At 40.9% G+C, this 13,567-nt stretch overlaps 1 protein-coding gene across 3 annotated transcripts in view; it reads right to left on the reverse strand.

Moving 5' to 3' along the window:
* ANO8 (anoctamin 8) overlaps positions 1-13,567 on the reverse strand; it is a 138,187-nt gene that overhangs the window by 39,694 nt on the left and 84,926 nt on the right. For 2 of the 3 annotated variants that reach the window (XM_063455362.1, XM_063455361.1), the window contains exons 2-3: positions 2,733-2,843; positions 2,075-2,207 (exon numbers count right to left, since the gene is read on the reverse strand). In XM_063455362.1, the coding sequence (XP_063311432.1) occupies positions 2,075-2,207; positions 2,733-2,843 (244 nt within the window). Of the gene's footprint in view, positions 1-2,074; positions 2,208-2,732; positions 2,844-2,968; positions 3,169-13,567 lie in introns of those variants that run through there. The other variant, XM_063455363.1, reaches the window with a different exon arrangement.

Raw genomic sequence — 13,567 nt, forward strand, 5'->3', positions numbered from 1 at the left:
ATTAAACTCAGGACTTTGACTAGGCCACTACAAATCATTAAACTCAGGACTTTGACTAGGCCACTACAAACCATAAAACTTAGGACTTTGACTAGGCCACTACAAACCATAAAACTTAGGACTTTGACTAGGCCACTACAAACCATAAAACTTAGGACTTTGACTAGGCCACTACAAACCATTAAACTCAGGACTTTGACTAGGCCACTACAAATCATTAAACTCAGGACTTTGACTAGGCCACTACAAATCATTAAACTCAGGACTTTGACTAGGCCACTACAAACCATAAAACTTAGGACTTTGACTAGGCCACTACAAACCATTAAACTCAGGACTTTGACAAGGCCACTACAAACCCTTAATTCTGTCTCTTTTGAGTAATGCTCAGGTTTACTTACTTACATGTTTTAAATCATTGACCATAATCCAATTATACTTTAAATTTAGATCAACAAAAGTTGTTTCAACATTCTCCTTCAGAATTTTAAAGTAGAAAGCAAAATTCATGGTTCCTTCAATGACGGCAAGTCTTCCAGGATCCAATCCTTGCATTGCCAAAACATCACACTACCACTGTTGACTGTTGGTACTATGTTCATGATTTAAAATTCTGTGTTTGCTTTGCACCAGACATAACATGGCGTGTCGAATGATTTTCATTTTTGACTTGTCTGATCAGAGAACATTTTTCCAAAAAGCTTGGTGGGGCATCATTGTACTTTTTTGCAAATGTGAGATGAGCACTAATATTTCTCTTGGTAACCAGTGGTTGTCACCTTACAATTCTCCTGTGAATTGCATTTTTTCCATTATCTATCCTACTTTCATATTATAACTGAAGCTAAATATGCATGCAGTTCCTTAGATGTTGTTTTGAGTGCATTTGTGACTTCCTGGATGAGTCATCTCTGTGCCCTTGGAGGGATTTTGGTAGGCCAGCTGTTTCTGGATAGATTCACTTCAATGCTATCTTTATCTGGGGATGATAGTTATGATTGTGTTTTCATGGAGTCTCAGAATGTTTTGAGACCGTTTTTCTATAACACATTCATTTTTTTAATATCTTGCTGTTTGTTGACCTTCTAGCCTACTTCACATTGAAAGGAAAGTTCTGTATCAATCAAGATTCAACTGGGTTGGCAGTAAGTAAGCTTGGCTATGTTTCTGCTAATTTAATTGAAAGATCAATTAAAGGGACACTCCGGGCACCAATACAACTTTAATGCATTTAATAGATTTTGGCCTCATTAATATAATGTATTTTTTGCATTTTCAAATCTTTCTTATCAAATGTATGCACACAGTCTCAGCAACAAGTGATAACCTTACTATACAAAGGAGTCCTCTAATTCTAATGCAGGTTGTTTTGTGGTTCAGATCAATCAGTACTGTCTGTGACTGAGCTGTGTGCATACCTTTTAGATAAGGAAGTCTTTTTTCTGGAGTGAGTGGGTATGGTTAAAGAGGCAAGCTTATAGTGCAGCATTCTGCAAAACATTTATTTATGTTATATAAAAACTATGAAGACTTGAGCATGCACAAAACACATCATATTACTGAGACTGAAACCTATCAAATGCATTAGTAGTATTGGTGCTTGGAGAGTGTCCCTTTAAATTTGTTTACTTGTTTGATTGAGTAAGTAAGGAAAAAACTTTTTTTGTTTTTGTTTTACACACGTGTTGGTTGGTGTAAATGACAATTTAAAACCTACATTTTGCTTTTGTTAGGGTTCTGTTTGTCTTATATTACATTGAAAACCGTTCAGTGCAATAAATTTGTAAAAGAAGAAATCAGGAAGAAGCAAATACTTTTTCATGGCACTGTACCTATGTATATGTAGCAGTAGACATTTACATTGTTAGTACAACACATACATAACAGGTAAGGCTTGCTTATCAGGGTAACCTGAAATAAAGTCATCTTCCAACATTTATTCACGCAGCTTAGATTCTAGATTTTTTAAATGTTTTCATCAGATCTTTTATATATGTTATAAGGATTTCTACAGAATAAGAGAAAATGTAAATGTCACAGATAAACTTGCAAAGTGCTGATAAATGGTAAATACTTTTCATAGGTGGCCGTGACAAAGAATGCGTAGATACGGGTGTGTCGGTGATGTCGAATCTGTATGATGAGCTCTGGAATACCCAGGCGGATGTGGTTCAGCAGCCATAGCAGTGTGTGGTCATCAGTAGTATCTGAGGGAGACAGCACCTGAATATGAGCTTGGTTAAGTGAACTATAAAGGGCTAATGCAAATGTTCAATTAATTAGTGATTTGGTAATATCTGCTTAATAATGGTAGGACTTTAAAGAAGTATTCTAAGCACCATGACCACTACATCTTACTGTGGTGGTTATGAGGCAAACAGCCTGTGGGCACCACCCCAGTTTGAGCCACACTGATCACGGCACTCCTGGGTCTATAGGCAAGCCTATCTGCTGCCACTCAGCTAATGTGAAAGTGGACATCTTCATTAGCTCATCCAATTTTTTAAAAGCAGTTTTAAGCTTAAAATGCTGAATTAACCTGGTGCTCTGGTCTTCAAAAATAGTTTGGCACAAGATGGAGGCAGAACCTACAGACCATTTGCCCTGTACCTTTAGAGTTACTTTTACCTCAAAGGTTCCAAACAGATAAATAACACACATATCCAGAGTTTACATCAACAGATAAATAAGGCTTATACAGGTCTGACTTCGACCCTGTCATTGTCTCTTACCTGGAAACGTCATGACCACATCACAATTTTCTGTGGGCACAGTCCTCATCCAGGACTTGTGGGATGTAATGTATCGACCAGCTTGCAGAAGACGTTTTCCAAAAAGTTTATCTGTAATAACAGGAAAAAGAGATGAACCCTGAAATAGAACAGCTTAAAATTCCTAACAGGTACCATATAACTTCTAGGGCAGGGTGTTCCAGCAAAATGACTAATAGTTTCAAAAATGTTAGCACCTGTAAAAGCGTTTTTTCCTACTCTGTAATGCCATTTAACTATGCCGCACTGGTAAGAACTCTTATACCATGAGCCATGTGTTGTTTGACTCCACAACGTTCTAATAGTCAATAAATCATGCCGAGTTCGAGCAATCCAATTGAGTGATTGCTTTCCATGACTGTCTCTGTAGCAAACAGATCAGTTAAAGGCAATGCAAAAGATGACCAGACACCACCTCCAGAACTGAATGTGTATATGGATATACAAGAGGCTGAACAGCACAAAGGTCAGAGAAATCAGACACTGTAGCACACGAGGACACCTATATATAGAGCAGCACAGTAAACTTATAGGCTGGAAAAGGAAGGGTTAACCAGTCCAGATGCACAATCTGGACATAACTGAGATTTTTCACTTACCAATTTACTAATATAATTATCTCTTTCTAGGACACTGTATCAGATAATTAACATTTACTGTAACTCAGTAATAGCATTACTTCTCAAGAGTCACTAGAGCCATTAGAAGGTAAGAGAACCACAATGATTTTTTTTTTTGCGTGACACCATGCGTTTTTTCCTCAGAAATGTAAAACCTTTTGCAGGTTATTGTTATCCTCCTTGCCTTTGTCACCCAAAAGGCAAATTGGGAAACATGTTTTTTGAAAATACATTAGCTCTACAGAGTTTTACTACAGGAAAGCATTCACTTAAAAAAAAAGTCTTACAAAATCTGGAGGGACTGCTGGCTCCAGAGCCACTACTTAAAGGGACACTCTAATCATCAAAGATGATATCCTTGTAGTCTCACTGCTTAATTCTCTCCCGTTTAGGAGTTAAAGGAACACTACAAGCACAATAACAACTACACTCCATTCATTGCAGTGCTGCCTGGAAGTGAAGATGCAGATTACATCTGTCACCAGCGTGCAGTGCTTGCTGATGATGGATATACTTTTTGTACATGACTACATTAGTGAAGCCAGAGCAGAGATTTGATGACAGAAATAACAGACTTCTCTGTTTAGGCAGTGTTTTAAGCTGAAATGATGCACATACAGATTGTTTGCACCATGATCACAAAAAACAGAATTGGCCATTGTGGTTGGAGTAACCCTTTAAGGCCTCTAATTTATGGAAAAAAACATAAAGATTTTTTTTTTTTTTATAGTGGGACAATGTTACATTAATCAAAAGAACATTGAATAATTTTCCATTTTACGGTGATATCCTATTTTTTTAACAATACATTTCTATCTCCATACTTTATAATTTATACAGGTCCATTCCATGCTGTCCACACCACTTGGTAGTTCAGCACACATAATCCCTCTCGATATGAGCTAACTCTTTATATCAACCTGTTTCCTTTAACTGCACTGTGAGGAAATTACCCTATTTCGGTAATTTACTTTTTTTCCGTTCGGCAGTTGAAACTACCGAACACAGACCACCCCCTGGCTCGTTAACTTCAAAGAGAACAAGGAATTAGTGCTCTCCCTGTGTGGCCACCGTTCGAATAGTCGAACGCCACATGCAGGAGAAAACGGCGTCCATCTTGTTCGCACGAAAGGAGGCAGTGGGACTTGGTCGTCGAGTGTCTGGAACTAAAATCAGACACTTGATTTTCCGAACACCGGTCAAAACTTACGAACGTCTGCTTCCTTTTCCTGAACAGCTTGGAGAGCGCTGTTTGGTAGTTTTGTTCCCACGAACTAGGGGTACAAACGCTACTATGAGCCAGGGGGTACATTTGTGGATTTATTCGGTTTTAAGACTTTCCAACATAAACCGACCCCACAACCGGAACATTTAAGAGGGTTTTATGTGTTTTGGGGTGTTTTTGAAGTTTTGTGGAAAATTTGTTTTTTCTGCCTGGAGATAATTGAGTTATTACAGTATCTGGCCCAATTATCTCCCAGGCAGAGAGAAGGGATTATGTTTACTAAGGGAGTGTTATACTTTGTAACCCTGTTGTGATTGGTGTATAACTTTGTGTTGGAGTCACCAACAAGGTCCATGTGGGAGTACCCCTTGCATGGGGACTTGCATAAAAGCCAGTGTGGCACCCATTAAAATCATTCCTGTTACACCCTTCATCTAGTTTCGGCTGATGTTTGGGTACCTGTCTACTTTGCTGGGAGAATACACTTGGGAGACTGACTTTTGTATAGAGAATCGTTCGAATCAACACCCGAACTGAAAGCTATAATCACTCGGGCTCTAGCAGTTCGGGAGGAAATAAGGGAACGGATATCTGCTATACCAGCGTTCGTTACATGCACTATCTGGAATTCATTCCCACAATCGGCCCGAGTTATAATCATTTTGGGGTGATAAATCCATGAATTATTGCCCTAGTAATTCGACACAACTAGATAATTTGAGGGTTAAATTTGGCCGGATATTTCACTATGCAAGAATGCAAGTTGAACTGACTGTCAACTCAAAGGTCAACTTGGTGGATTTAATTCCAACTAGGGTCAGAGGATTTCCTCCAGTTGAATTATGAATTCTTGACTTGGGAAAATAAAAACTTGTGAAAACATGGCTTGGGAAAATAAAAAACAAAAAAACAATGGTGAATTTGTTATGCAATTTTATCTGACCTTAAAGTCAAGTTCAACTCTCTCACGGAGTTGTAGGAACACATATAAGAACTTACTAAATAAAACTACATCTACATGACAGCAACTGAAAGGTAAAGAGAAGGGCAGGAACCACCAGTAGATCAAATTAAAGGTAAAATATGAGAGTGGTTGCTAGTCTCCTGGACTATTACATTATTGTGAACACTGGATACATGTATTTTTTTTACAATAAAGACAAGTGACTGGCCAATAAACAAAATCATCATGATTTCTTACTTCCCCACCGTATCAAGCATATTAGGTAGTAAATTAACACCATTTTCTCTGAAAGCTATTTAGAGCATATTATTACCATTTTGATGAGCGGTTGAAAAGTACTTAGAGATGTTGTTAGGAGATAGAATAACTGCTTAAAAGCACACTTGACGTCTTCATGAGCCAGAGAAAAGGTGCATCCATAGAGTTCAAGATGAGTTACTTTAACATATTAGATGTCTTCCTTAACCTCCCTGCGGCCTACAAGCTGTCCACCACTCTTTTATTACATAACTGCTAAAAGAGTACATAAACAAACACAATTCTAGGTTTGTTACAACAAACACAAAACACAGTACTGTAAAATGCCAATCAACAGCAGTAGAAATGATATTTGTGAAATAATGAAGTTGACAGACATATTGTAAGGATAGCCCTTCTAGAATATACACTAAGGATAGCCCCTCTAGAAAATACACATATCAGAATGAATTTAGGGTGAAAGATTGACATGAAATCCTGTGCTTCAAGCAAACCTGTCAAATGAATGTTCTTTGTATAAATCAATATCTTCAAAAATAAAGATCATCTAAAATGAAAATTAGCTATTGAAGGGTGTCCTGTTTTAATGTGGAGAGGACATTGAAGTATGTTGTTTTTTTCAAGATTTGCTATAATGAATTCAATGCTTGGCACATTTCCTATTCCTATCTCTAGAAGTCTAAAAGCCAACCGCAGGAAGTTAACAAGTTCTCTGACTTTTTAGTAAAACAAAGAATAAGGTGTAAAGTATATGAGGAAATGTGCCTAGAATGTATCCTGTCACTTATGCAGGTGGTGAAGCCGTTTTAGAGGGTACACTCGCTATTTAAACGGCAATTACGGTAAATATAATCTCTCCTTTAGGCTATTGCCGAACTCCTCATTTGTGAAACACGCCAGCAGCAGCTCACTTGGCTATTTCAGAGAAAAGGCAATGTTTACATTGCTACTTAGGAACACCTTTAGTGGCAGTCACTTACCACTGAAGGTGCTTCATGGGTCAGTGCTGTACATGTGACGTTCAGTGTTTCCACTCTCTGTATGGAGGAACTGAACTTTCCTCATAGAGATGCATTGTTTCAATGCTTCTCTATGCCGAGATGCTGATTGTTACATTGAGGCGTTTTGACCGTGCATGCGCAATAGCCTCTCAATGCTTTCCTATTGGAAAGCATTGGATTGGCTGATATCATCAAGTTTGATTATCTCAGCCAAGGTGGAGCCAAACACCTGTTTAACGGCGTACAAGGGGGCAGGGGACCTAAACGGCACTAGAACTATATTGTCAGGAATACATGTTTATATTCCTGACACTATAGTGTTCCTCTAATGAATTAAGATGTAATACTGCTAAAATTGTGATTTAATAAAAAAAAAAGCAAACATTTCAATATATATTTCAATATGATTCAATATACCTTTAACTTTTCTCCAGTTCACTGGTGCTATTAATTTTTCTATTGTTTGCTGCTATCCTCTGTGTGCCCACAAGTAAATCACATAAATGAAATGTGTGTAAACGTATTTTAAATTTATACTTATTAATTGTATTTTTGCACAAGTAGCTCTAATTCACAAAACCCTTGTCAAGGTAGTACCCCATAAGCAAAAAACAAAAGTGCAACTTATACAGGTGTTCCTCTTAATTCGGAAACAGTTAATCACAGTTTTTGTCCTCCGGGAGGCATAACCACCTAGCAAAGCTAGTGGGTATGCGGCAGCCTCCCGGAGTCAAATGCCAGAGCTGAAAAGGCTTGCGCTGTGCATCTGCACAGCAACAGCCTTTCAGCCAATCAGGTAATCAGGAGAGCCGTGCTGAGCGCGGGATTCCTGATTACCTCAGATTTTTAAAATGGCATCATTGATGGAGGACTCTATTTCTGTGTCTGCCACAGATTTAGTGGATGCCTCTCTTAAAGGCAGCCCCATCAATGTTAGAAAGCTCCATAAGAGAGCTTTCCTTGCCAGGGAACTTTCCTCTTCATCATCTGAGGAGGATTTGGTCCCAGTTTTAAATAAAAAGCATAAAGGAAGACAGCTGGTCTCTTCCGCCAGTTCCTCGTCTGAGGAAAACTTCTCCGCTTCTCCTTCCCCTAATACTCGTTTGAGTAAGTGAAAATTTAAGGGGACAGGACCCCAAAAAAGGAATAGTGTGTTTCCCTCGTTTGAGCACCAGAAACACCTTCCAGAGGAAAAATAGTCCCTCTCCTTCCTCTTATAGAGCGTTCGCTCACTCTTCCTCCCAAAGCCGTCCCAGTTCCAGATACGGCTCTCCAGAAATAGACTGGGAATCCGAGGAAGTGGTTCGTTCAGCGGCTTCCACTGAGAGAGGGAAGCTAAGCAACGTTCAGATGGCCAGAGTAAGTCTCCTAGGAAAGACTCTCCCATCAAAATGATTTCACTCCAGATGGGCTATGGAGCATGATTCCGAGGTTAGAGATTTTGCTAAACTAGCCTTCAGATCCCCCTTGGTTAAGGAAGATGACCTTCTCCTCAGGAACCACATCGGTATCCCGGACATTCAGGCTTTAATGGCCCCAGAGGTAGACCCTGCGCTGTTATCCATCACAGGGAGCAGCGTATCCTCTGATCCCACAGACCAGACTTTTCGCAATATACAGTTTAAAATTGCTGATGCTGTGGGCCCACTATTACTGATGCTGGATAAGGCAGAAAAAGAAGGCAATGTCCAGAAACCTTCCACTTCATCTCTGTTAGCATCTAAGATGGCCCTTTTAAAAGCGTCTGGCAGGGCAGTGCTAATTATTGGCCAATCCTTTAATTATATATCAAACATCCGCAGATCACGCTGGCTCCATGCAGCTGGTCTGTCCGACCTAGCCCCCAAATCGCATGAGTTCCCAAATTTGGAGGATTCTCACCTATTCGGTCCCTCGTTCATTCAGGAGGTTAAAGGCCGTTACAAGGCAAGGAGATCCTTTTCAGAGCTCAAGAAGACTGTCCCTGGCTACAAAAAGCCCTTTCGGACAGAGTTTCGCCCCTATAGGGCTGCAGGAGCGTCCCGAGAAGCCTCTCACCAGGCCCAGTACCGCCACTACAGTGGAAGACATAAGCTCCCAGGCAGTGGCAGAGGAGCGCATTCCAGAGGCGGTTCAGCTTCCAAAAGAAAACCCATGCATTCAAGTAAGTGTGCCTCCTCATATGCCACTAAATTGGAAGGATATTTCCTCAGACAAATGGGTTCTAAAGATTTTTCAATGGGGTTTACAACTCCCCCTTTTAAGGTTCCCAGTCCAGAAGTTTGCACCCCACAGAGAGGTGAACCCAGTGCTAGATGCCTCCCTTTCCTTAGCTTTAAGTCAAGGGAAAATAGAGTTGGCAGACACGTCTATTACAGGATGGGTCAGTCCATTGTTCCCAATCCCAAAGTCAGACGGTTCCTGGAGACCGGTCGTAAACGTGAGGCCTCTGAACGCTTTCAAAAGGAAAAGGTTCAGGATGGAGGGTTTATCAGATCTTCCAGGCTTAGTACAGAAAGCCTTTTTCTGCATAAAGTTAGACCTAAAAGATGCCTTCCATTCAGTCCCCATAGCCAAGAAACACAGGCGTTTTCTCAAGTTTCAGTGGAAAGGGAAAGTGTGGCAGTGGACCGTTTTGGTGTTTGGCCTATCCAACGCACCATACACATTCTCCAGAATTATGAAATCAGTGATAGCTCATGTCAGACTAAAAGGTTTCATGTGTCTATACTATCTAGATGACATCCTGCTCATGCATCCAGATGGGGAAGCCCTTGCTTCTCAAAGGGATTACCTTGCTTCCCTTTTACAAGACTTAGGATTTGTAGTAAACCTACAGAAATCAGTCCTAATTCCCACTCAAAGCATCCTCTTTCTGGGTTTCATACTGAACACCAGGACTGTGTCTCTTGGAATCCCTCAAGACAAATGGGACAAACTACTGGTACATCTCAACTCATCTCTTAAGCACCAGAGTTGGTCCTTGAGAGACCTAGCAAAGATTATCGGGAAATTAATAGCTTTAACACCAGCATACAACAATTCCCCCTTACTTTGCAGAAGAAGTCAGCTGTTTTTAGGGAACCGACTAAGACAGGGTGGCCATTGGGAATCAAAAATTGTTCTCCCCAAGAAGGTCAGAGAAGAACTGAAGTCCATTCTGGAGTTAGAAATTCCACTTCCTCGTCCACTGTTAGAGCAGCCTGCGACAGTCACTCTGATGTCAGATGCCTCAAGTCACGGTTGGGGTGCGTTTACATCCCAGAACGCCATAAGGGGAATCTGGTCAGACCAAGAGAGTCACCTCCATATAAACATTTTGGAGTTACGAGCTATAAAATTAGCTCTCAAGGGCCTAGTTCCTCTAAACCAGTTACCGACGTTGGTAAAAGTCCATTCGGACAACAGGACAGCGGTGGCTTATATAAACCACAGAGGGGGTACAAGATCAAGGGGTCTTTGCTTAGAGGCTCTAGATCTTTGGTCCTGGGCCTTAGCAAACAATGTTCAGGTCTTCGCAGAATATGTTCCGGGAGAGGCGAACGAGCTTGCAGACTCTCTCTCTCGCCAAAGTCTGTCCCTGGCAACGATTCAATTAAAGATTGCTCTTTTCCAACGGATAGAAAGCAATTTTGGCCAGAGACAGGTAGATCTGTTTGCATCCCAAACATCTGCTCAAACCCCCAGGTTCGTCTCCCGAACCTGGACAAAGGGAGCTTGGAAAATGGATGCAATGTCTTTCCAATGGACAGATGTTCCAGCCCCTTATGCTTTCCCCCCTCCATCTTTACTGATGAAAGTGCTGGAGAAGATCCACAGGGACAGGGTGCAGAGCTTAGTTCTCGTTTATCCAGTATGGACCTCCAGACCCTGGTATCCCTTGATCCATCAGTTAGTCAAGGGAACCAAGATCCCATTAGGCATGACAGTGGACTGCTTTCAGGGAACCAGCGATCTTCTGCTCAAGCTCCCGCAGCTAATGTGGATCGCAGCCCTGGTAGGCTGTTAACACATCCCCTTTTATCGGATCAGGTCTTGGATATTATTAACTCATCTTTAAGACGTAGAACTAGGGTAAGATATAGAAAGATGATCGAGGAATTCAAAGAATGGGAGGTTTCTTTTCTGTCTAACACACAAGGATCTGATACCATTCCTTTGGCGTTAGAATTTCTTACCCTTAAGTTCCATTCTGGTTTATCTGTCAGTTCAATCAAGACCTATGGATCTGCCTTAATCTTCCTGATCCCCAACCTTACTCAGGATGCCCTGTATTTGAGATTACTAAAAGGGTTAGCCGTCTGCCGCCCATATACCCCACGCTACACATCTACTTGGGATGTAGATGTCTTATTAAATTTCCTTAAGTCTTTGGATAATGCTAAAATTGATTTAAGATGGACTGCTATTAAGTTGGCTTCTCTGCTGTCCTTGGCCCTGGCAGCTAGAGGAGCAGAGTTAACTCAAATCCATATTTCAGAACCTTGGTTGTCCAGGACCCCGGGAGGTTTCCATATTATACTAAAAGGCAAACAAAAAACATCCCATTTTTCTCCTGGTCCGGTAGAACTGGACTTGGTCCAAGATTCTTCCGAACCAGGCTTATGTTTAGTCAGTTTGTTACAATCGTACCTTCAACTTTCTGCTGTATTTAGAAATGATATCAGTCAATTATTCATTACATCAAGGAATCCCTTTCGTCCAGCCAAGGTTAATACGATTAGAGGCTGGATACTTTCCGCCATGTCTACGGCTGGAATTGATGTTTCAGTGTTCAAAAGCCATTCAATTAGGGAAGCCTCGGCTACTAAAGCAGCAGGAAAGGGCCTTCCTCTCCCTACTATCTTAAAAGCTGCAAGATGGTTGTCCAGTAAAACCTTTGTTAGATTTTACTGGAGGCCATCAGAAGTTGAACGCCTTCAGTTTCTTAGGACCACCACCAGGTGTGTGCTATTCTACCCACTAGCTTTGCTAGGTGGTTATGCCTCCCGGAGGACAAATCAGAGTTTGCAGGAATCTATGATCTGCAAACTTTCTTTGTCTTAGGGATGAGCATAACCACCTAGCAATAGCGCCCGTCCCACCCTCCTCCAAGTTAAGAGTTTTGCCTGCTGGTGGTAGTTTGTTTTTCTAAAACATAAGGTTATCTGGTGCTTATTCAACCTTTGATAACCGTTCTCTGTTTTGTTTTTTACAGACTATAGCCGTACTCCAAGACAGGACCAACAAACCAAAGATCCACCTAAATAGGAGAAGTGGATGCAAGTAGCCTCGTCGGTTTAATATTCGCATGGACTCCCTGCATAAAGAATATGTTTGCTGAGACTTGTTTCAACATTTCTCTTCTCTTTTATTGAACTTATTTTGTTGCAATTTGTTGAATGTTTCCACTGTTCATTTGTTACTTTCCTTTGGCATACATTGTTGCCTTGTTTTTCAGTTCAGCTGTTTTATACAAAGTTTCAAGTCTATCTTGTATGTCTTCATGATTTATTAAATATTTTCTTGTTCCCCTGTACTATTGGCATCTTGAACTGTTTTATTTGTGTTTAGACGTTTAAATATATTCCCGTACACTGTCGGAAATATTTACCCTTAGTACTTAGTGGGATGTGCTAACCATCCGCAGTTTCCCAATTTTAAAAATCTGAGGTAATCAGGAATCCCGCGCTCAGCACGGCTCTCCTGATTACCTGATTGGCTGAAAGGCTGTTGCTGTGCAGATGCACAGCGCGAGCCTTTTCAGCTCTGGCATTTGACTCCGGGAGGCTGCCGCATACCCACTAGCTTTGCTAGGTGGTTATGCTCATCCCTAAGACAAAGAAAGTGTGCAGATCATAGATTCCTGCAAACTCTCATATCTCTTAACAATTTTTCTGTACATTAAAGAAAAAAATACAAAACACTCACACAGGTGAGTGTTTTTATCTGTTTGTCTTTTCAACACAAAGAAGGTTACCTGAGTTATTTTATAAAGTTTAATCATAACTACTGTAGATTCTAAAATTATGTGTCCTGAGCAAATTGTGCTGAACCTTTTGTAAAGTACTTAAAGCAAGTAACACAGTGTAATTACTGTTAATGTATACCTGTGCACTGTCTCAGCAACTGATTAGTAAATAAGACCAAATAGATTATCCTCTAAATGCAATAACACTAATCTGATTAATTTCTTCCCAAGGGGATTTAAAGCTCTTAACCCTCTAAAGGGCACTAAAGGCACCAAAACAACTTTAGCTTAAAGGGACACTATAGGCACACAGACCACTTGAGCCCATTGAAGTTGTCTGGGTGCAGTGGCCTTGTCCCCTTAACCCTACAATTTTAAAGGGACACTATGGTCACCATAGTCCTGGCAGGCTTTTTGCTGTAAACAATGACTTTTCATTACAGCTTAGGAACACCTCTAGTGGCTACTCCGCAGCACTGCAGCACTGATGTTCAGCATGTCCATGCTTTGTATGGAGACGCTGAACTTTCCTCATAAAGATGCCTTGGCTTAATGCATCTCTATGAGGAGATTGGCCAGAGTGGTGTTTGGCTCCACCCTGCCCCACCTCCTTGCCTGAGATCATCAGAATTGACAATCTCAGCCAATCCAATGCTTTTCTATGGGAAAGCATTGTGATTAGCTGAGTTCAGCAATTCTGATGAGTCAGCGGATCATGGTGGTGGGGAGACGCGAGGAGCCTCACGTGGTGTTGGAAAAAGGTGAGTAAATCCCCTTTCTAATCCCAGCTAAGGGGGGA

Source organism: Pelobates fuscus, chromosome 5 (assembly GCF_036172605.1).
Source record: "Pelobates fuscus isolate aPelFus1 chromosome 5, aPelFus1.pri, whole genome shotgun sequence".
Lineage (NCBI taxonomy): Eukaryota > Metazoa > Chordata > Amphibia > Anura > Pelobatidae > Pelobates > Pelobates fuscus.